The sequence below is a fragment of the Juglans regia genome, chromosome 13 (genome assembly GCF_001411555.2).
Source record: "Juglans regia cultivar Chandler chromosome 13, Walnut 2.0, whole genome shotgun sequence".
In the NCBI taxonomy this organism is placed as follows: domain Eukaryota; kingdom Viridiplantae; phylum Streptophyta; class Magnoliopsida; order Fagales; family Juglandaceae; genus Juglans; species Juglans regia.
In genome coordinates, this window is record NC_049913.1 from 3,939,403 (window position 1) to 3,962,946 (window position 23,544).

A 23,544-nucleotide genomic window follows, 5' to 3' on the forward strand; every position below is an offset into this window, starting at 1 on the left:
GTATTTGTCATTTGCGGAGGAAAAAGAAAAGGAAAAAGAAAGAGTACTAATTTGTTAATATTGTCTGTCACTTTTGTGTCATTAAATGTCTTCCACTAACTAAATCAACCTTTCTGGATCGCAAACACTAATGAGAGTGTCTCATTCATTATCATTAAATAATAAAAAAATATGTAATAAATAATAATTTAATAATAATAAATATATCATATCATACTTAATAAAATGAAAATAAAATGATAGTATGGTGTATATAATTTTCCTATCATTTTTATTCACTGTACTTTACACTTTTTTATTTTTTTAAATTTTTTTTTAAACAATTAAATTCTTCTAATCATCTTTATATTTATAAGAGCAATGGAGACTTTTTTTTAGTATTTTGATAATTTTGTTGCTATGATGTATTTGAATGAAGAAAATGATGGGGATTTTGATATTTGCTCTCTCGATGATCATGTTTAAAGTCTCTTTTTCAATACCTTAATTGTTTCTTTGGAGCTATAACTCTAGACTTCAATCTATCTCTTGCTCTTAGCTTCTCTTGTATTTATCTTGTATACGTGGACCATCTCAATTTCAGTATTAATAAAAATCTGTTTAGTTTATAAAAATCTGTAGTCGTCTACAATCAATGGCCAAATGCACAAACTTTAGACACGTTCTATGTATGCACAAATATTCCTTTAAATTAGGCCAGTTTTATTAAATATGACATTTATTTTAAAGAGAAATTTTATTTGTAGGCCCTATTTAGAGATTGTATGTACAAGCCTCTCATTAAATGAAAAAAAATACCATTTTGATAAGGATATTATTGTAATTTTAAAAAATTTTAAAGATAAAATTAACTAAACTTACAATACAGTTTTCATTTAAAGACTATATGTAACATTGCTCTTTGTAAAATAATCTGGTTGTATGGCTTTCCCAAAGAAGATCAATAATTAATATAGATTGAAGTAGACAGGGCACAGAGGTAAGCAGAATATCTAAAGAATAAATATAAATAGAAGTCACTATTGGAAACATTTATTTTGCACACATGATGTGGCATTATCTAGACTACACATTTTTCCAAATGAGTATTGGAAACAATCAACTAGAAGCAGCCACACAGTAAGTACAAAGTGTACACTGCTATAGTGGCTTATCTCTAACATTACTCATATCTAAAAATCCAGTACAGCTTCAATCATTTTTCAAGCATTGCTCTTTGTAAAATACAACGACTCCAGCATCTTCCTAGGAGAGTACTTAATAAAGTTGCTCATCTGTTAGCAAAGAATGCTTTAGGAATTTTTAATGAGAGTATTCAGCTCAAAGATTACCCTCCATGTATTTATTTATTTTTTAAAAATGTTTAGGATACCGATGCATCTGACCCATAGTATTTTTTTAAAAATATTAAAAAAAATGCTCGTTATTGTTGTATCAGTCCGAGTAGCAGTGTCTTTCATTTTTATAATGAATATCAATAAAAGCAATCTTTTATTTAAAAGAAAAAGGAAAGAATTTGACGTGAAATTAGTTTGAGTTTAACTCTAATGTGAAAGAGAGTTGGGTTGCAGATGGTAATTGATGAGCAAGGGATTGTTAGAACGCTCTTGAAAACAATTTGAACCTTTGCAAATGATCAAAAAATAGGTTCCAGATCATCTGTTATCTATTATCCAAATTTTAGACACTTTGAACCTTTCCAAATTGAGCAAGGGAGTTGAGATCTGAAACCTTTGCAAATGATCATATGGAACCTCTTTTTTGTTGTAGATAATAGGTGTGGAATCTCTTTTATTCATCTCCAAGTTACTCAAATGATCAAAACTACACAACCTTGAGATTTCATTTATCACACCTCTATCATGTTCTTCTTGGGAAAAATGACACCTCAAGAACTCACCTACTCTCTTCAAATGGGTCGTGGGCTGCTCTTTTATTTCCTCGTATCTTAGGAAATGTTCCATATGGGGCTTTCTTCAAGCTTTCATTCCAATATCTCAAAACATAATCCCAATACGATCTAAATTATGAAGTCACTCCCTTGCAAAACTTATCTAAAGCCTCCTTGAGTGAATCGGTGGTCCTATTTAACCTGGTTTCAATGCCAATGCACTTACATTGCCTTGTCTTGTTGTATTCAGTCGTATATTCAAACAATCAAAAAATCTATGTCAAGTATCTATTTTTCACACTCTAAATCTTAAGAGTTCGAGTAAGACATAATCCATGTACTCAACTCTTGTAAGTTCTATTTTATTATATATGATTTGAGTTTTTTTTAATAGGGAAAAATAAAAAGCTTGGTCAGAAAAGGAAAAAAATAATAATAATTGAAGAATAATGCTACTTATCATCCCTTTTTTCATCATCTTATGATGTGATATTAGATAATTAGAGACTATTTATTATATTTTACTTGTAAATCTATCATTTAATACCACATCATGAGACAATGAGAGGATGATGAGAAAATAAATGATGAATAGATTTTTCCATGATTGAATGTAACCTAACCAACGAGCAGAATAAAGATCTTAGATTCTTGTAGGATTATTTATTAAATCTATTTGTATGTAATCACAACGTCATTTACGCAATCAATCATGAATCACAAGTAATTGGGCACTAGACAGCTAATGAGCCGGAGAACGGATCATTAATGTCTCCACTTTTTTTTGAGAATACACTGCAAAAGTTCATCCTCGTATATATTACCAACAGAGAAAAATGAGATCATATTAAGGTGGGTTATAACAAGTCTAGCGGTCTCAATCCTCAGAGTAAAATCCGCAACGTCAAAAAAAACAAAAAAAAAAGGCAATTTCTGGTTCAAAATTTCAATCCGGTCGCATATAGATATCTGTTCACACCACTTGGTAATTCTCTGTGATCAACTGTGTTCTCTGGGAGTACTTGGGAGGGGCTCCACCCTTTAGAGGTATGACATTTACAACCTGCAGATATTCAAAGAATAAGCGAGGGACGAAATCAAGCGAAACTACAGGAAAAGAGTAACCCAATACAGATACAGACATTCTGCAGAGATCTAATGCCCAATCTTCGCAACAATACCCGCTATTTATTGCAAATGGTACTCGAAAATTAGAAAAGGGAAAAGGCGAAACTGAAAACCCAAAGAAGCCACCAATGTACTTTTCCTGTCAAGTTTATTCGAATGCCAATTGCATCATACTAAGATTTACATCATGACAAACTAGACAATGATAAATTAGGCGATCTGCCAGAGGGCGGGCTACTGGTGCCAAAAGGCATTGAAATCATTTTTCAGTGAGATTGGGCAAATAGAAAATCTAAGAACCTTGATTTATATGAAAGCACAAAAGGAGCTACATTATTATTTTTTTTTTTTTCTTTTGAAGCAAGATCATACCAAGTGAAACATTTTTTTCTTCACTATTCAAAGTTATAAGACCGTATGACTACTAAATAGATCCAACTGTGAATAGCCAGAAAGGTGGTTAATATAAAAATACAACAAAGCATATTGTTGACATCATTCTATAGGTGCCTGTTGCAATTAACATGGGACAGCTAAAGCAAAAGACAAAAGTATGTCGCAGTAAGAGCAGCAAACCTTTAGGTCACTGAATGTGTTAGTAGCTGAGAAACGCACAGAAATGGGGAAAAATACAGATGAGTCTGCCGGGGGAACAACAAACTCTAACGATCCACTGTCGATTAAATAGTGAAATATACAAAATTCGTAAGCACTGGTAATATTGACAAAGAAAAAAGCTTGGTGCAGAGTTTTGACGAGAAAAAAATGGTCCAAAGTTTGCAAACCTGCGGTTTGAATTGTCAATAAAAAGAATGGACCACTCCAAAACAGAATTCCTTGAATCATATCTGCAAGTCAAAAGTGGATCAAAAAGCTAATAACAGGCAAGGCAAATAAAACAAAAGAAGCCAAAATGCATAAACCACCATTACATTAGAATTAATCATTTAAACGATGTTTTAACCTCATATATTTCTCAAAAGAAAAATTTCAAGTACAAATATTTTCTTAGATTTTGTCACAAAGTGAGCTTTGAGCACCTTTGATGAGGACATCTCCTATTATTGTTATTTTACTCACGGTTTATTTATTTTATTTGGATTTGTATTAATGGACTTGGGCTAAAGCCCATAGACTTTCTAGGGTTATTCTGGGTTTGTGTTATCCTACTATTTAAAGGCTTGTAATGAAACATTGGGGATAAGTTTTTGGAGAAAGAATTGAGTGCTTGTTACAGCCACCTCTTTCCAACCCCTTTCTCTTTGCTCTCTCTTATCTTCTGGTTTCTTTTCTTCTCTGTTCGCTATTATTCTGCTTCTCTTTCTTGTTTCACTTCTATCCTACATCAACCTTCTAATTTAATAGATGCAAACATAAGCCCACTTATAAGAGGTAATTGTAAATTGTGAATTCAAGATCCTGTACAATGTGACAGAATTGCTAGAGCTCTACAATTACTTCTGGATATGTTTGTCCACTAAACAAAAATTGTAAAAGCTTCTAGGTGTAGCTTAAAAGTACAACTAAGACTTTAAGCAATAGTGAAGGAAAATAAATCAAAAAGACCAATGGCAATCTAAAATTTCCCCTCTCAATAGCTTGGTATTTAAAACCTTCCATACATGCATTTACATTCACTTAATTACCTCGATGTGGTAAACAAAAGGATACTGAGGAAAATTAGAGCGTAACAGACCACGGCCTGTTTGGATAGTGAGATGAGTTGAGATGGTTTGTAAATAGTAGTGAGATTATTAGTTGAAATTAGATAAGATGAGGTGAGGTGAACACCTCTATATCCAAACGGGCCCTAAGTTCCCCCAATAACACATCAGCTGGCTACATAGGTTCCTTATATCTACCTAGACCAGGTGAATAGAGTTTATAGAATTACAACTTGTGAACTTTTTGAAATGACCACTATCTCATGAATTAGCAACTTTTACCGCTACGTGTGCCCGAGGACAGTGAAACCTTGAGTCAAGGACTTTACAATCTATAAGTGAATTGTGACACCCCCTCAATAACTATTTCACAAACTAGATGTTAAAATAAAAGAAAATCAAGTAAAAGTGAGTTTCACACCTCCACTCCCCATCAATCTGCCTAACACTTGGTGCCTCTCGAAGAGCTGGAAGAGGTACCGAGATCACGACGTTTTGTAGATCAAACATTGATGAAGCTTCATATTCAATGCTGACATAAGTTTCATTTCCAGAAACAGAGGGCCAGCAGTTGACTGCAACATACATTGATTCAATTAAACAATTCGAGCATAGAAGACACGATGTAGAAATGGAAGATGAAACAATTGATATTTTAACCCACTTGTCAATGGAACCATTGACTCATCTGTAGTTTGCATTCTCCACTTCAACAAACCAACACCAGCTGCATCACCACCCTGACCAGTGGGAAAAGGCCTATTTGGGTCCTTAAGGCCTAGAATATTTTCATTAGAAAATAATTCTTTGTTCATGTTAGGGTGTGTCTTGAAAAGGATGCCCGGATTCCCACCAGTTTCAACCTGAAAAGTAGCATTTGCAATATTGTGATTGCAGTGAAAAAAGCACAAAACCCGTTGCTGCATGTTTACAAGATGTAGGAAAAAAAACTCAGGACTCGATTTTGAGGTTTTGATATTAGGTTGCCTCAGGGTACTTTTTTACATGGTTTTTGTCCAAGTTAGTGGCTGTTTTGGATGGAAGGGGAAAACTAACACCAAAATTTCAATTAGGATCCAATTTTCACTAAGGTAAATTTTGTATCAGGGACCGTGTCAGGGACCCGGGTATTGAATCCTTTTATATTTTATTTAGTCTAAGTTAACAGCTTTGAAATTGGGGGAGGGAGGGGGGGGGGGACAAAATAACACCAAAACGTTGCCAGAGGGACAAAATAACACCAAAACATTGCCAGATTGCACTTTTTGAGATTGAATTGGTGGGGACAAGTGAAATAAAGGTGATAGTTTCTTGAGGAAAGTTCTTTACCCATTTCTTAATTACATTTAGTCTAGATTTTTCTACAATTTCAATAAGTGAGTAGTATTCTATTAACTTTCTTTAGAAATTTGTTCACTTGTAAATTAGGAATCTGAGTCCTAATAGAGTAAATAATTCAAAGTTTTATGAAATGCTAAATGTACTCGAATAGATTTCAGCCTTCCATAATGGAAGGTTGAGATTACGTGTAAAAAACAATAATGGAAGGTTGACATTTGAGTAGAGACAAGATTGTCCAGAGTGCTCTCTCTTCTTCTCCTTTTCTCACTGCACATTGGTACCATTTATGCATACTGGTCACAACTCCTGAACAGCCACAAACTTCCCCTTTTCTCTCTTTTCGTGACTGAAATCAAGCCCTTCTTATTTACCGAAACCTTAAGACCACAAAAATTTCTATACCAGATAGCCACCAAATAACTCCTCAAAACAATTCTTAACATTCTATTCGCTGCTGTCAAAGAAATGGCCAACCCATTTTCTGTTTCAGCCCTTCTTTGCCATTCAGTCCAATGATCCTATCTTTTTTTTTTGATAAGTAAACGATAATATAAATAAGAATAGGCCAAGCCCAGGTATACAAGGTGGAATACAAGAGATAGGACCTATCTAGTTGCTAAAAAAGAAAGAAGAAAATCATGTACATTTAGGCCATTAAAATCTACAGCACTCGACCACAGAAGTAAGGTGCGGTAAAATAAAATTCTAAGATCCTCTATTGTCCGCTCCTTATCATCAAATGTCCGCTCATTACGCTCCCGCCATATGCACCACATAATACAAATAGGAACCATCTTCCACACCTATTTGATTTGTGGAGCACCACCTGGCATTACCCAACAAGCCAATAACTCTACCACTGTAGCCGGCATGACCCAAATCAACCCTATTCGAATGAACATATCGCTCCACATTGCTCTAGCTGTCTCGCAATGTAGCATAAGATGATCCACTGTCTCGCCAGCTTTCTTGCACACACAACACCATTCTAGAATAATAACCCGGCGCTTCCGCAGATTATCAATGGTCAAAATCTTACCCAGAGCCGATGTCCAAGTGAAAAACAATGCTTTTGGAGGTGCCTTATTCCTCCACAAACATTTCCAAGGAAAATGCGTGTTTGGAAGCTTAGTAAGGGACTTAAAAAAGGAGCGAACCGAAAAAACATCCTTACCTGCCGGGTTCCACCACAACTTATCTTCTCTCAAACCAGACATCCTTGTAGAATACACTCGACTGAAAAATGCCTCAACACTGTTAAGTTCTCAGTCATGTATTGCTCTACTAAAAATGACATTCCAATGGAGTTGATCCCCTGAACGAACCATGAGATCTGCCACAGAAGCCTCTTGATCACATGCTACACGAAACACGGAAGGGAATGCATCTGCTAGAGCCTCCTCCCCACACCAAATGTCTCTCCAAAATTTTATACGAGTGCCCTCCCCCACCAACAATTTAGTATGATGAGAAAATACCCCCCAACCACGTCGTATGTGCTTCCAAATCCCCACCCCATAGGACCCATTCCCCTCTCTAGTACACCACTCCCCTCCCATCTTACCATGTTTGCAATCAACCACTAATTTCCATAGCGCTTCTGGTTCCACATTGTATCTCCAAAGCCATTTCCCGAGCAATGCCCGATTAAAAGTTCTCAAATTCTTTATCCCCAATCCACCTGAAGAAATTGGTCTGCATACCTTATCCCAACTGACTAGATGAAACTTGAATTCATCTCCCATCCTACTCCATAAGAAGTCCCGATAAAGTTTTTCGATTCGCGCCGCCACACTAGCTGGAATTGGAAATAAAGATAGGAAGTAAGTTGGTAGGTTAGAGAGAGTACTTTTGATAAGAGTCACCCGGCCTCCTTTCGACAAATACAGTCTCTTCCATCCAGCCAATCTTCGTTCTATTTTCTCAATAACTGTGTTCCAAATAGACAAAGCCCGTGAAGCAGCCCCCAATGGTAAACCCAAATAAGTCATAGGAAGAGAAGCGACCTTGCACCTAAGAGTGTTAGCCAACTGTCGAAAAATGTTGACATTTCCAATAGGCACTAATTCTGATTTATCGAAGTTAACTCTTAAACCTGATGCTGCTTCAAAGCAATAAAGAAGTGCCTTCAGTGCCCTAAGTTGATCTTGCTCTGCATCACAAAAAATTAAAGTGTCATGCGAATAATAAATGGGAAACCGAGATAAGGCCCCTTTGTGGATCACCCACTGAAAAACCAGCCATAAGACCATGACTAGCCACAGCCGATAACATCCTACTCAAAGCTTCCATGACTATAACGAAAAGCAGAGGGGACAAGGGATCACACTGTCTTAAGCCTCGAGAGCTATTGAAAAAACCCTCTGGGTTACCATTGATCAAGACTGAAAATCTTGCCGATGAAATGCACCATCTGATCCACATACACTACCTCTCCCCAAAGCCACATCTCTTCAGTAAGTACAAGAGGAATTCCCAGTTAACATGACCATATGCTTTTTCCATATCTAGTTTACAAATAATGCCTGGAGTTCCAGACTTTAATCTACTATCCAGACATTCATTTGCAATTAAGGCCGAGTCCAGAATCTGATGACCCCTTACAAAAGCATTTTGTGGCTTTGAGATTACTTTATCAATTGCCACCCCTAACCTGTTAGCAAGCACCTTTGCAATAATTTTGTATATCCCATTAATGAGGCTAATGGGCCTAAAGTCCTTCAACTCGACAGCTCCAAATTTCTTCGGGATCAAAGCAATGAAAGTAGCATTCAGACTTTTCTTAAATTTCCCTGCCGAGAAAAACTCCTGAAACACACTCATAATGTCATCTTTCACGACCTCCCAACATGTTTGAAAAAACCCCATCGTAAAACCATCGAGACCTAGTACTTTCTCCTTTACCATCTTATGAACCACATCCAAAACCTCCACCTCCTCAAAAGATCTTTCCAACCAGGATGTTGTCTGTGGTTCTATGGACTCAAAACCAAGTCCATCTAGCTTGGGCCTCCAACCCTCATTTTCTGTGAACAAAAATTCATAGAAATTCACCACATGTTCCCGGATCACAAAGGCCTCTGTGCAATCACTACCGTTGATTTTCAGCATCTCAATAGAGTTAGATCTCCGATGGGAGTTAGCCACTTTATGGAAAAATTTTGTACTTCGATCCCCTTCAATGATCCTATCTTTTCAAGCAACAAACAAACCACAAGCTCAAATCATAATCCCAAGCTCCAAAACCCTAAACCCACTACAAGCACACAGGCATATTGGGATCTATCCCATGTCAAGAAGTTTTTATGGGAAGGACAATATCCTAAGATGCCAACCAAAAAACATTACTCTATTTATGATATCGTTCTTCTCGTCAAATAGGAAAGCCCCATGCTTACATGTCACAGAATATAAGTTCAAAAACAAAGTACTACCAAGATTATGCACATGCACACAGACATACTCAGAGACAGACAGAGCTAGAAAGAAGAGGGGAGAGAGAGAGAGACAGAGAGAGTACCTGAACTTGGATATGTGAATCTTCTTCATTAAGAATTTGAAGTAACAATGTTCCTTGAACATCAAAGTTACTAACTCCACCATCTCGTTTCAGCGTCACATTGAGTTTCTCCTCAACGGTCAACGTGATGGGATCAGTTGGCGGTGGAGCAGCTGCTCTGGACTGGCCAGCTTTAAGCTGCACATCCTCAACAATTACTTCACCTTCTGCTTTCAATGATTCCAAGAACTGGTTTGTCCTTTGAGATTTACCAAGCTGCATGCCAAGACCTTTTGGAGGGGCAGTGGCAGATGAAGGTGGACGACCTAAGGATAAGGCATACATTATCAAAAGTGTTCCAAATGATTTCTTGAAAAAAATAACACTGGAAAGATAAATCAATGTCTCAAAGACCAAACTAATGTAAATTTTAATGCAAGGCATTGCAATGTATTTATAAGAGATCATGGCACCTGTTTCTGGACGTTTACACATATCTCACACATTTTTTAAGAATAATGTCCAAGACTCGTAAAAAAAATAACGTACAAAAAATAATTATTACAACATATAGATACAAGAGTCCCATGAACTTAAAGCATGTATTAAGTATCAATATCCTCCATGCCTATTATTTTGAATAAAACTTCTTGGTTACCTAGTATCAATATCCTCCACAACTAGTCAAGCATTGGAAGCTCCTTGTGGAATTCATGCAGAAGAATGGGTACAAACCTTTTGACTTGCTAGAAAAGGATTCAACATCAGTGCTTAGTCCAAAGCCAGAACCACTTCCAAAACCGCCTCCACCACCAGATATGCTCATGTCACTAAAGCTACTCTCAATTCTTCCAGAGCCCATTGACTGTAAAGACATAAACCCTCCTTTATCACCTCTGTTCCTTTCAATCTGCACAAAATCAAACAATAATTCTATACTGGATACCAATTGAAAGGAAAAATAGGCAGAAAAATGTACAGAATCCAATTGCAGGTCCTTTAAAAGTACCTTGCTTTTGTCAATCTCACTAGCTTTGCGCTTCATAATATCCTTGGTTTCATTGATTTTGCTCTGTAATACCAGCTTGTGTAGCTTCTCTTCATGACTCTCCATCTCACAGTACTGCTTAACCTGTGCAACAGTTACATTTTCGTTGTGCCCAAGAGAGATGACTTCGTCAAAAGCAAAAATCAGCTCAAAAGCGGTCTTGCAAATACCCTCTTCATCTAGAGAAAAAGAATATTCAGGTACCTAAGAATATTTAAGGAATAAACTCGATGCCTCTATTCAACAGCTTCGACATGTGTCTCTTTTATGAACATATTTGCAGTAAGTATCTTAAAAGACACTTGCATGCCTCAGAAACTTCAGAATTGTATAAATGGGAAATGATGAAGAATTGAAGAGGCTAAAGAAAAAGAAATTAAGAGAGCAAAGTCTTGGCAAGTTGATAGTCTCAGATTCTGTTGCAATGATTATTATGACTTGATAGCCTGCACATATTAGTCTAACCGAAAAATTATACCCAAAAAAATAAAATACGGTTATTTTTGTCATTTTACTAAAAGGCAACATCCCCAGACCATGGAAACGTTGATTCTTGAATATTTCAAAGGGAGTTCACATCCTCACAGAACCACACTTTTGTGGGAACTGCACACCTGTAAGCCATACAAAACCAAACATGAAAATGCTTGGAAACTTGAAACAATTATCAAGAATCTTAAAAGATTATGCAGACAAAACACCACATAAGAGTCTAAGGTCAAATAAGACTTTAAATTTGAGTCAGTTTTACAAGCATTTTAATCTGCAATGTCATGTCATGGATATCAGACTTATGCAATAAGATTATGCTTATCGATTGGTTTATTGATTTGCTCTGTTGTCTCCTCATAAACACAACCATATTTGAAACCTTAAATTTTTTCTATCATAAACCATTATTGGAAAAAAAAAATTATCAGAGCAGTTACCGAGAATACCGGACAACATATTTTAAATTTCCCACAGCCATTCCCAAACAAATCCCAACCCACTTGTAAACCTTACTCATATTGTTCCACCTATTATAGGCCATAAATTATAGTTTTACCACCAAATTAGCATATGTAATCAGCTTATGAACTGTCAGAGGTCCATCCATGACAATTATCACAATTAAATCAAGCTTTTCATTGGGTCTTTACACCTGGCCTTCAGTAATCAAAATTGAGCAATCTATTCAGAGTCTTTTAGTATCTATGTAGGGGATCCCACTCCTACACAAATAAGAAGTTCCAAAAGACTCTAGGATGTCTATGCAGTCAGTCAACTTAAGAGAGCCAATTGTGATACCTCATTCTGATAAGTGATAAGGGTAGGTGGTCTATGGGATCCTACATTGTTTGGGAATGAGAAATTATTGCTCTTTATAATATTCCAATGGGGTTCCAATTGTATCATTGACTAGTTCTTTTGGAGTATAGGCCATGTGGTTTGGGGCTTCCATTAGGGCGTCACAAATGGTATTAAAACATATCCTAACCAAAAATGTGGGACTTGAGCTATGCTACCTACGACGGACTGACCTGATGAGGATGTCAGGAATATAAAGGGGTGAGATTGTAATACCCCATTCTGATAAGTGATAAGAGTAGGTGGTTATGAGATCCCACATTGCTTGGAAATGAGAATTTGTTACTCTTATTGATATATATCAATAGGGCTATGGGAAACATTGGGTTGGGGTTGGGGTTGGGGAGGTGTGATTTATTCTAACTCGGGCTTGATGTATGTTGGGTAGTTTTTCATGGGCTTTTGGGGCAATAGGAGCTTTCTAGTATGGTTAGAGATTTTCTTGTATACATCCAGTGTACTTGGTTACTCCTATTGATATATATATATATATATATATATAATACTTTTACTTATCAAAACAATAAATGTAAAGATGAATTACCTATAAAAAAAAAATTATTACTCTTTATAATATTCCAATGAGGTTCCAATTGTATTATTGACTAGTCCAATTGTATAGGCCATGTGATTTAGGCCTTCCATTAGGGCATTACACCAATTTAAAGAATTATCACCAGCTTCGAAGCTCTTTCAAGACAGTGATTGAATCCTTTCCAATGATTGCTTTGGAAACCATAGCCCAATTGATTAAGCTTCCATTTTCTTTGTCTTTTTCTATGATCTTAATCCAAATAACCAGACCTAAAACTATTTAAATAAACCTATGAAAATAGGGAAAGAAAATACCTTTATTTTATTCCAAAACCACTTCTACCAAAACAAAATCCTAGTAAAACATAGTGTTGAATTTGAGAGTTCCTAAACATAAAAGGGAGAAAACAACATGCACTAACAAAGCTTCATAAGATCAAATGAGACAAAGCACCAGCTTATGGAGCACAAAAAGATCAATTCATGCATTAATGTTAAAGCTATAGAAACTGCTTAAAAACTCTCCTAAGTATCCAGAATAAGTTGGTTAAAGAAATCAAGACAAATTTAATTTAAGGCCATAAAATACAATAATAGATCATCTAGAAGAGGATACAAGCTTAGAGAGAAGCCTCAAAGTTTCCAAATCTTCAAGGATGTTGCTCTGTTTGTTTGTGACAAGCAGCAAGTACAAAGCTTCAATTGGCTGGTAAACATAGCGCACATTTTCTGTCTCAACATAAGTGTGTTGTTTTCCAGTTCCTACCAACTTGGGAAAAGCTGCAAGAAGACCTTCAATTCTTATACGAGACATATCCACAAACTGCCTCGAAACAAGCACTGCAAAAAAATGTCAACAGGAACAACTCAAGATATGATTGTATAAAATGTTTTTTTATAAGTTGATTGTACAAAATGTAATACCGAACAAACAAAAGAATAATCAAAGGACAAAGGAGCAAGGGAATCAATGACAGATCCTGGTCTAGAAATAACACATCCACAATGGTGAACATCAGAAATAAATTAAATTATTATTTTGAAATGAAAAAATGTGAACATTGATTATAAAAAACAGAAAGAACAAAATAAATTTTTTGAGATTAATTATAGAAACACTACTGATAAGGTGGATGTATATCAAGATCAATAGCAATAAGATAACTTTTTTTATTCAACTCAGACAAGAAATGCAAATGACAAGCAAAGAACTCACCTTTCCCAGACTTGCTCACAATGGAAGCAGCAAGAACAACCTACATAAAAATAAGAAGCAATATTACACCAAAAAATCCCTTTTTTTTTCATAAGAATTACACCAAAAAATCCTATCCAGATGAAAACTACAGATATAGGAACAGAAAAAATAAACAAGGTAAGAGTTTCATTAGTTCATTGGCGGTTGAACAGATATAGGAACAGAAAAACAAATCTTACCATCTTGGCTTGAAATGAGAACCAAAGAAGACCAGTTAAAAAGGCAGCAAAAGAGATTGTATTTGTATCAATCACCTGAAAGAATGAAATATCTTGTCAAATTCATAATTATTTCAATACTAAGCAGAACCACGCACAACCCGAACCATACAACCAATTGCTGTCAAAAGAATAGTAAGTAAACAAGGTTATCGAACCCACCCACAAAAAAACACACACACACACATTAGTTCAACCACAGGCATCATCATCATTACATAAAAGCTGCGTATGGTTATATAGAACTAGTTTATATAAATTGAACCTAAGGCCCACATTCCAAGTCTGCCCTCTAATGCTTTATACACCTCCGATTCATCAAAATTTGGTGAATTAGGAAATTCCAAATCAGATCAAATGCAGCATTTTGGAACTAATCTCAACCTCCACAAAATTTAAAAAATGCAACCTTATAAAAGACAGTAGTAATACTAATAATAAGAAGAAGAAGAAGAAGAAGAAGAACAACAACAACAACAACAAATACAACAACACTCGGCGCTTTCAAAATCACGTAGCTAGAAAAATTGCGGAACGATCCGGATCGCACAAAATATAGCTGCAAGCTGTGATCTCGTTAAGAAGCCCCAGCCGCGAATAATAGAGCTCGTGCAAGTAACTCAAAAGAAGCTTGGGGGAAGCATCGAATAAATTAACTCACCTAGGAACTTAACAACCGTTTGGCTGCTGACAAAACGAAGGAAATTTTAAAAAAAAAAAAACTGCACAAAACCTAAAAACCTTTTCTTCGTTTTCTCATGTTTTCCTTCGTTCACGGCAACCACAACGGGGAGCGAATTGAATTGAATTCGAAGAGATCAAAAGGTAGAGTAAAATCTACGCTAAAATTATAAATTTCTGAGAGATTGACAGCTGAGATCTGATCCGAGAAAGAGCTCACCTGGCAACACTTCTTCCGAGCGAAAAGAACGAAAAACTGAGGTCACTGAGGTGAGACGAGACCAAAGTGAAGTGAGGAAAATGCAAATAGTTTTATTGGTTTTCGTGGGCCGAATGTGTTACTTTAGCACGAAAGCGGAAGTGGTTCTTGTAGGGCCGTTAGTTTGCATTGGGCCTATAAAAGCTCTGTTTCTTTTCAGCAAATCAGGCAGATAATATACATCCACCACGTATATTGACGCAGCTCGATTTAATTTATAAATTTTATATTTTTTTATAAATAAAATTTTCTTTTTTTATAGGAAAATAAAATTATTGTATATAAATAGAGTGAAATATATATAGTCTACACTAGTTTTTAAATAGAATTTTTTAAAAATTATATCTACAAGTAAAATACCCGCGTAGTCATAATCAAATTGAGTGACAAACAGTTAAATTAATTATTTTACAATTAATACAACAAATATATTAATATTTTTAACGTCCGTATAATATTTTAATTTTATGTTTAAAATATATTACGAAACGTTAAGTTAGGATGCAACGATAACATGTGTGATAGAGAGATGTTATTATTAGAATTTTCCCTTAAGGATGTTTGGCAAATCACGTAACAATTTTATCGATCTACTAATAATATAAATATTATTACTTTTTATTTTAAATTTTTTCTATTTAAAATAATTTTATATTTTTATTATCATTTAAAATGTGAACATTAACAAATATAATTAATAATTATAAGAATAAAAGTAAAATAAAAACAATAACACTCTCCATAAAAATTAATTAACTTATAACTCTTTTTTAATTGTTTTATAATTCTATATAAAATGCATGATAATTTTGTAAAATTAAAATTTATTTTTAATAAAATGAAATAAATATATTAACTAATTATAAAATAACTTATAAAAATAAAATAGGGAACCTTAATGATATCATTAACCCTCTACCGTAAATATATCTAAAGCTCTACCTCTTCCAGGTGGCACAATTTTCTACCTCGACCCAAATGCTCCACTCTGGGATTCATCTCACGTACACGGCCTTGCGTTCCCTCTTAGAGCCGCTGCTCAAGTTCGACCATGTCCCGCTTCACATTCTATCCTACGCACCCATATTCCAGTCCTTGACTGGCCACAACCTCTCGAAACTAGGCCAACAAATCCATGCCCACATGACCCTTCGTGGGCTCGAACCCAACGCCTTCCTTGCCGCCAAGATGGTAGCCATGTATGGGAGTTCTGGCGATCTTTACTCGGCCATGACTGTATTTGATAAAATTAATTATCCTACTGTGATTTTGTATAATTCTATTATTCGAGCTTGTGCTCGATATGGGTATTATGAAAGAGCCATTGGGATTTATTTTAGAATGCACTCTTTAGGACTTAAGGGTGATCATTTTACGTTCCCTAATGTGCTCAAGTCTTGTGCGGACTTGTCGAGTGTTTGGATGGGAAAGTGTGTTCATGGGCAGAGTTTGAGAATTGGATTCGAGTTTGATATGTACGTTGGAACTTCGTTGATAGATATGTATGTTAAATGCGGCGATTCAACGGATGCTCGTAAATTGTTTGATAAGATGACCGTGAGAGATATTTCGTCTTGGAATGCTTTGATTGCCGGTTACATGAAAGGTGGGGAAATCTCTGTTGCTGAGGACTTGTTTAGGACGATGCCATGTAGGAATATTATTTCCTGGACTGCCATGATATCAGGGTACAATCAGAATGGGCTGGCTGATCAGGCATTTTGTGTGTTCGAGGAGATGTTGAAAAAAGACTCCGACGTAAAGCCTAACTGGGTAACGATAATGAGTGTGCTTCCTGCCTGCGCACATTCTGCTGCCCTTGAGCGTGGCAGACGGATTCATGATTTTGCTAGTAGGATTGGTTTGAACTCAAATGTCTGCGTACAGACAGCACTTATTGCAATGTATGCTAAATGTGGAAGCCTTGTTGATGCTTGTCGTTGTTTTGATGGGATACCTCAAAGTGAAAGGAATTTGGTTTCTTGGAATACTATGATAACTGCTTACGCCTCCCATGGATGTGGAATGGAATGTCTATGGACTTTTGAGGACATGATCAGAGCAGGCATTCGACCTGATACCATCACATTTACAGGGTTGTTTTCTGGATGCAGCCATTCGGGTCTTGTTGATGTTGGCTTAAAGTACTTTAATTGTATGAACACAGTATACTCCGTCAAACCAAGAGTTGAACATTATGCTTGCATTGTTGATCTTTTGGGTCGCGCCGGGCGATTGGTGGAAGCCAAAGAGCTTATTGATCGGATGCCAATCCAAGCCGGACCAAGTATATGGGGTGCATTGTTGGCTGCTTGTAGGAGCCACCACAATTTGGAAATTGCAGAAATTGCAGCTAGAATGTTGTTCGTATTAGAACCAGAAAATAGTGGGAATTATGTACTGCTTTCAAATATGTATGCTGAAGCTGGCTTGTGGAAAGAGGTGGACAATTTGAGAGCTCTTCTAAAATGTCAAGGCATGAAGAAAAGTCCTGGATGCAGTTGGGTTGAGGTTAATGGGAAAGCCCATTTGTTTATCGGCGGAGACACATCTCACCCTCAAGCAAAGGAAATTTATATGTTGTTGGATATGTTGTTGGAAGCATTGCCTGGAGAAGACAAAGGCAGCTGGTTAGATACCTGATACTAGTTTTGTTATGCATGATGTTAGCGAAGAGGAGGGAATATAACCTTACTACCCACAGTGAAAAGCTAGCCATTGCTTTTGGTCTTCTCAACACTAGTAGTCCAGGAGAATTGACAGAAAACCTTTAGAACTTGTGGAGGTTGTCACTCGGCTACTAAGTTTCTATCAAAAATACATGGACGAGAGATTATTGTAAGGGATTTAAATCGATTCCATCATTTTAAAGGTGGTTCCTGCTCCTGTGGAGATTATTGGTGATTAGCATGTCAGGGTGCGAGCCAAGTCCTGAGCTTCATGTGCGTTTCGGTTTTATACTTCGACGTGGATGTCCAACTTCAGTCCCATTATATTGTTAAAGGGGCACAAATTTTACACCACCATTACATCATCTGTCTACGATACCATCATTTTTCTATTATTTTTTATTGGACGTTGATACGTCCACCGCTCCAGCAGGAGCTACCATTAGGCATAATTGATTTTCGTTTTTTTTTTTATATATTTTTTAACACCTTTAAATATTTAAAAAAATCACAATATTATTAAAAAAATACTTATTTAATCACTAAATAAAAATAAAATTTAAAAGATAAAATAAAAAATTCCAACATTAAGAACCAACGGTAAGAAAGTGGTGAAAATATTATTTGATAATGTCGTGTAGGCGGATTGTATAATAATTGTGTAAAAGTCAGTCCCTATCATTATTCACAATGTAAGCCATACTTCACTAATCGTTAGAAGTCGATGCGGCAGATAAAGATCCTCGATAGGACCACCTCCAAAATCTTTATTTTATTTTTTTTTTAACCTGCTTGCCTCTAAAATAAAAAACAACATACGAAATCGCAGCTACCACACCAAGCAAGTTAAATAGAAATATAAAATATTCGTAGACTCAAATTATGAAGGGGGAGACAATATGTACAAATTCCCGAAGCAAAAATATAATTACTGTGGTGATGAGCCAGTGTTTTAAGACAAGGTGAGTGTGGTCTGTATCACTTGATCTACACAGAAGAAAGTTTTTCATTATTTTTTGTTTTTTTGGTTCAACCTGATTCAACAACTGGTACGGTCGAGTATGAACAACTGTAACTCTCCACCTTGGATCCATTTTCTTTGACCTTAGTCCACGAAATCCTCCACGTCTGGAGCAGACTTTGCCTGCATTTATGGAGCCACAACAAATGCATGTATGAGATAAAAATATGCACACTAACATTGAAATCCTTGGCAGAATAAATGAACGGCAAGCTACAGATTATGCCCATAAGGACCCTTCTTATCTTTAACTACTGTTTTCATAACCTCTACTAAAACCAGAAGCAGCTTGGTAATAATAACAAATAGCAGCTACCTGACTGAACCGATCAATTGATACATCGACACAACGATTTCCCTTTTTGTACAACTTTAAAAAAAAAAAAAAAAAAAAAAAAAAAAAAAAAGAAAGAAAGAAAGAAAGAAAAAAAAAAAGACTGATCAGGCAATTGTTTTAAGGTTTTGATTGAAATACAATTTTTTACGAGTGAATTGAGATACAAGATTGGATTTTTTAAGCTAAAAATTAGATGTTGGAAGTCCATATTTGCCAATTCTCGAGGGAACTTACTACCATCCCATCCAAACATATAAAAGATGCACTATGCCATTCAGTTAAGGGAGGAACTAACCTAGTGATAAAGCAGAAAAGGACATCCAAACTTAATGTACTACTCTAAGGTAGCATGAAGCAAAATAGCTCACAGAGGTGGGTTTCTTTTTCCACATACAGAGAGTTTATTTTTATTTTTTGTGCAACTTCATCAATCAAGACATTCTAGGACTTCACCATTCTAAAAGTGAAAAGAACAACCATATTATCCAATTCCCTACAAATCACGAAAAAAATCCCATATGAGAATTACTAAGATGCCAGCCAACATGCACTTCAACTTCAGACAGCATTCTAGCCATGGTTGCAAGTTTTCAAAGTATTTTAGACAGAATATAATTAAAAATAATAATCATACGACAGCAGAAACAGAGCTGGATGGTAGTCCCTTTTATTTTCCTTTTGGGAAATGGTGGTATCTATGATTATTTTTTTTTTTTTTTTTGTATACTAATTTCAAGTTTAAATAGTTGATAAATTCAGATCATTTTATATAAGAATGAAGATTTTGATGTTATTGAATTTCTAAGTTTGCCAAATTGATGAATATCATCAAATTGTTTCTTTAGCAAGGACTTCTATAAATTTACATGATGAAACACAAGATGTTTCTAATAGTACGCTGCAGAATTGTAAGAAGAGACTTAAAAGTACCTCTCTGTTTCAACACTCCTCTTTGCAAGCATAAGTGTCAAGAACACAGGAACCATAGCAGCACACAAATGCTTGAGCGTGTGCCCACTGACAATATGATGTGTCCATTCGTAAATCACTTTATCCGCTGCTTCTTCCACTTTAGCTAGGAGATAAAATCCTGTGTTTAACAACTTAGTGTCATGCTCAGCATGGCATAATCAGGGACGTGTTTTAGGCACATAAAAAAGGGAAACTTGGAAAAACACAAACCTGCAGCCCAAAGCCAGTATGCAGAATGTGTGTACATTGGAGGCAACAAGATAGCCATCACAGGAATGATAATGCAAGGGACAAACTGGACCATGGCATATGGGCGGAGGTCGTCAAAAAACCTGTAAAAGAAAACTCCAGCAATCAATTTCTTTTTATACGTAAAAGAAAATTTATTGAATCAAGTAGGCGTAGCCCAAGTACACAAGAAGTATAAATGCAGAACAAAGTTGTCTTCCTGATTTTTATTTTTTAACAAAAAAAAAAGGTGGTGTTGTGTTCAGAGGAGCCAGAAGAGAGTGCAACTCACCGACACATGCACACTGATGGTATACAAATGGGATACGTGCCCTCTAGACCATGTCTGACCATAGGGGTCGTTCAACCAATCATGGGTGGAGATGGAAATGTAGACACCAACTGTCTCGTCAAATAGTCCCAAACAAACTCCAGACACCTGACTAACACTATAACTTGCATAGAGTTTCTTTTTCTAGTTCCTGACTTGTAATTAGGTTCAGTTTTTGTATACTTCCTGTATACTTGGCTTTGTCTTATTACTTGTCTCAATAAAAAAATTTTATTCATAAAAAATAAAAATAAATAAAAATAAAAACTATAACTTGCTTAGAATTATTATGAAGCTATGCGCCTAGAAATTGATCCCAATGATGCAATAGATTACAGATGATTGTCAAAATCCTAACCCACTAAAGAACATGAATCACTTCGTTATCATAGCACAAAGACATTTATCAGCTGGCATAGGGAGTCTATGTCCACTTTTAGAAATCAATACCATACTGAGCTTAAACCAAAGAAATAAGTAATAAGCTTGCCTCCAATACAATATGCTTATTATGCCTGCCATTAGTAGTGGAATGATGGAGAATGTTCCCTTCCTCTCATCAATCCTTTCAATGATAAAGATCGCCATTATTGACGTGAAGGCAATAGTCATCTGTGTTTGTCATAAAAAGCTAACAGGTTGGAGTTAAAACAATACTATGCAGACATTTTATAAATAACTGTGAAACTGAATTGTATTTCATCACAATAATGTACTCACCGGCAGACGATCCCATACAAGGCGAGCATCATTTGGTTTGAGATGATAGTATGAGGATCCAAAAGCAACAGAAGCAACACCAATGTAAAAAAACGTCCAACCCCAAAGCTCACCTTGCAAGCTTTCAATGCAAATATTGAAACATGATCAGTATTTACAAGAATTCTAATGTTGGGATTGCATTAGAATGATAGTTACAAAAACCACATTACCTCAGCCTAAAATAATTCCCATAATAGCAAAGTACAAGCCCTATCACACCAGCAACTAGGAAAGGAAAATTTGAAACCACATTAAGTGTATTAGGAATACCTGAAATATAATTAAACAAAATACTGTCAGAGTGATAGATAGGCACCCAACTAACACTAAAGAAGCAGTGACAGTAATTTCTTGGATCAAATTTACTCCTGTAAAATGATGAATGGAGAAGTCATTGGCTCAGCACCCGCGTCTAACTCACTAACAATAATTTATTTTTATAAATATTTACGATGCCTGCGTATTTATAGAAAACAAAAGCATATATGCAAGGTAATTCATGTGGGGGAAAAAATTAACAAAGTAAAACCCCACTTCCAACTGGACCAGACTTTCACGCCAAAACTGAAACAACAAAAGAGAAAGCAGTCCAAAATTGTATACAAATTCTACAATAAGAATATGTCCACATATATGTTCCGATTCAAGAAGTTGAGAAAAGGAGAAAAAGGTTTACGGAAACCCTAAGAGAGGGGAAAATTACCGAAGAATTCGCGTTGGTCAGCGAAATCGTGGTAAGCTTGAGACTGAGGAATGGCAGGGGTGACGACCATCAGCACGAGGAAGCTCAGGATCGCTACTCCCCATGCGTAAACGGTGCGTTTCTTCATTATCACGCTGCAGAGCTTCACAGCTTTTTAGCATCCGAGGGTGAGGGATCAGCCAGGGCCTCAGCCAGAATCGTATTTTTGTTTACGTTGGGAAGGACGGACTGGACCACGGACCGGGTCAAATTGACCTGTTTTCCGTATGCTTATTTAAATCGGGTCGGCCTTGAAAATCATTTCGGATCTTATTTTATTTGAAAATGTATTTATCATTTATCATTTCACATATCAACATATAATTTTTTTTTATTTAAAAAATATTAATTTATTATTTATTATTTTTATCCTTCTATTTCTAAATAATATTAAATACAGTCATATATTATATAAGTATCGCATATTCCTTTTAAAAAAAAAAATTTAATTTTATTATTAAAAATTTAATATTTTTATTATTAAAAATTTAATTTTTTTATATAAATCTCAAATTTTCTTAATTTAAAAAAACATATAATACTTACCAATTCTATATTTACAAATATAATTTTTCTATATTTAATGCATAATACATAATGGAAAGACAAGATTTCAATTTCAATGAAACATAATTTTAGATTTTTTCTATTAAATCAAACTCCACGTTAAGAGTTAGTGTTTGTTAATATTGTTGAGATATAATATTTATAAGAGTTAAGCTATACAACTGCCTTCAGTTCTCCAACACCACATACCGGGTGACGTGGATTTAAATTTTTTTTTTTTTTTAAGTAAAACGAACGTTTTACTGTGCTTGTTATCTTCCTACGCAAGCCAATTAAAAAATCATCTCCCCGCATTCTCTTCAACGCTGGCTCCATCATAGAAGCAACTTGCTCTTGGCAATCTTCTCTTTCTCTCGTGATTTTCCAATTGTGTCACGAAATTCAAGGCAAGTCTTGGTTTCTGTAAGAATCCAACCACAGATGACATAAAATTTTGCTGCCGCTGCTCTACTTGCTGCAAACGCTCCTTCGATAGCTGGATTTGCAGCTCAAATCCACGCCGTTCCTCATCGTGCCTCCGTAATGCCAAAAGAAGCCGTTCTCTCTCGCGTTTAAGCCTCTCAATCTCGTGTTTTAGAAATTTATATAGTCAGTTCCTTCTGTATTTGCTAGATGTTGGGGTAGATGCAAGACACAAGGAAAAAAAATCGTGGAGAAAACAACGAGAGATAGAGAATCATGAGATGGGCTAGTCATCCCATGAAAAATAGGAAACTTTAATCATCAAGAAAACATCGGATTAAATACCCCCTTTCCCTTAAAAAATGAACTACCGGGTAGACAGTATACCATGAAAACTGTTGGTCGAAAGCCAGTCCTGCAATCGAATTTCTCACTTGCATTGTGGTAAGGAGGGTGTGTCCTCCACACGAGCTTGCAATTAGAAGTGAGGGAGATGGGGAGGAAGGGACTCAATTGGACAGATGCAGATGCAGAGATCTGATTTGCGTGAGGGAGACGGAGACGGAGGTGATGGGATCTGAAGATGGGTTACGAACAGAAGGAAGTGAGGGAGCCGGGGAGGAAGGGACTCAACTGGTGCGA

General features: G+C 35.9%; 3 protein-coding genes across 3 annotated transcripts; 1 reads left to right on the plus strand and 2 right to left on the minus strand.

Moving 5' to 3' along the window:
• Positions 1–2,637: 2,637 nt before the first annotated feature.
• Positions 2,638–14,903, minus strand: LOC109006976 (coatomer subunit delta-like). Its single transcript, XM_035684177.1, has 12 exons — positions 14,833–14,903; positions 13,893–13,967; positions 13,672–13,711; positions 13,072–13,295; positions 10,533–10,775; positions 10,259–10,433; positions 9,545–9,849; positions 5,348–5,546; positions 5,105–5,258; positions 3,805–3,867; positions 3,596–3,692; positions 2,638–2,954 (listed from the first exon to the last, which is right to left on the minus strand). Exons 2-12 carry the CDS (start codon positions 13,893–13,895, stop codon positions 2,865–2,867), a joined length of 1,593 nt encoding a protein of 530 aa, XP_035540070.1. The 5' UTR covers positions 13,896–13,967; positions 14,833–14,903; the 3' UTR covers positions 2,638–2,864.
• A 941-nt stretch (positions 14,904–15,844) lies between these two features.
• LOC109007029 (pentatricopeptide repeat-containing protein At5g56310-like) lies at positions 15,845–17,958 on the plus strand. The gene is given in 4 exon segments (XM_035684074.1): positions 15,845–17,481; positions 17,483–17,550; positions 17,552–17,642; positions 17,644–17,958. Coding segments are annotated over 4 exon segments (1,923 nt in total). The 5' UTR covers positions 15,845–15,849; the 3' UTR covers positions 17,776–17,958.
• A 428-nt stretch (positions 17,959–18,386) lies between these two features.
• LOC109007028 lies at positions 18,387–22,112 on the minus strand. The gene is made up of 7 exons (XM_018986510.2): positions 21,895–22,112; positions 21,362–21,461; positions 21,150–21,270; positions 20,920–21,041; positions 20,081–20,202; positions 19,829–19,988; positions 18,387–18,684 (listed from the first exon to the last, which is right to left on the minus strand). The coding sequence occupies exons 1-7, from the start codon at positions 22,019–22,021 to the stop codon at positions 18,570–18,572; spliced, it is 867 nt and encodes a 288-aa protein (XP_018842055.1). The 5' UTR covers positions 22,022–22,112; the 3' UTR covers positions 18,387–18,569.
• Positions 22,113–23,544: the final 1,432 nt, after the last annotated feature.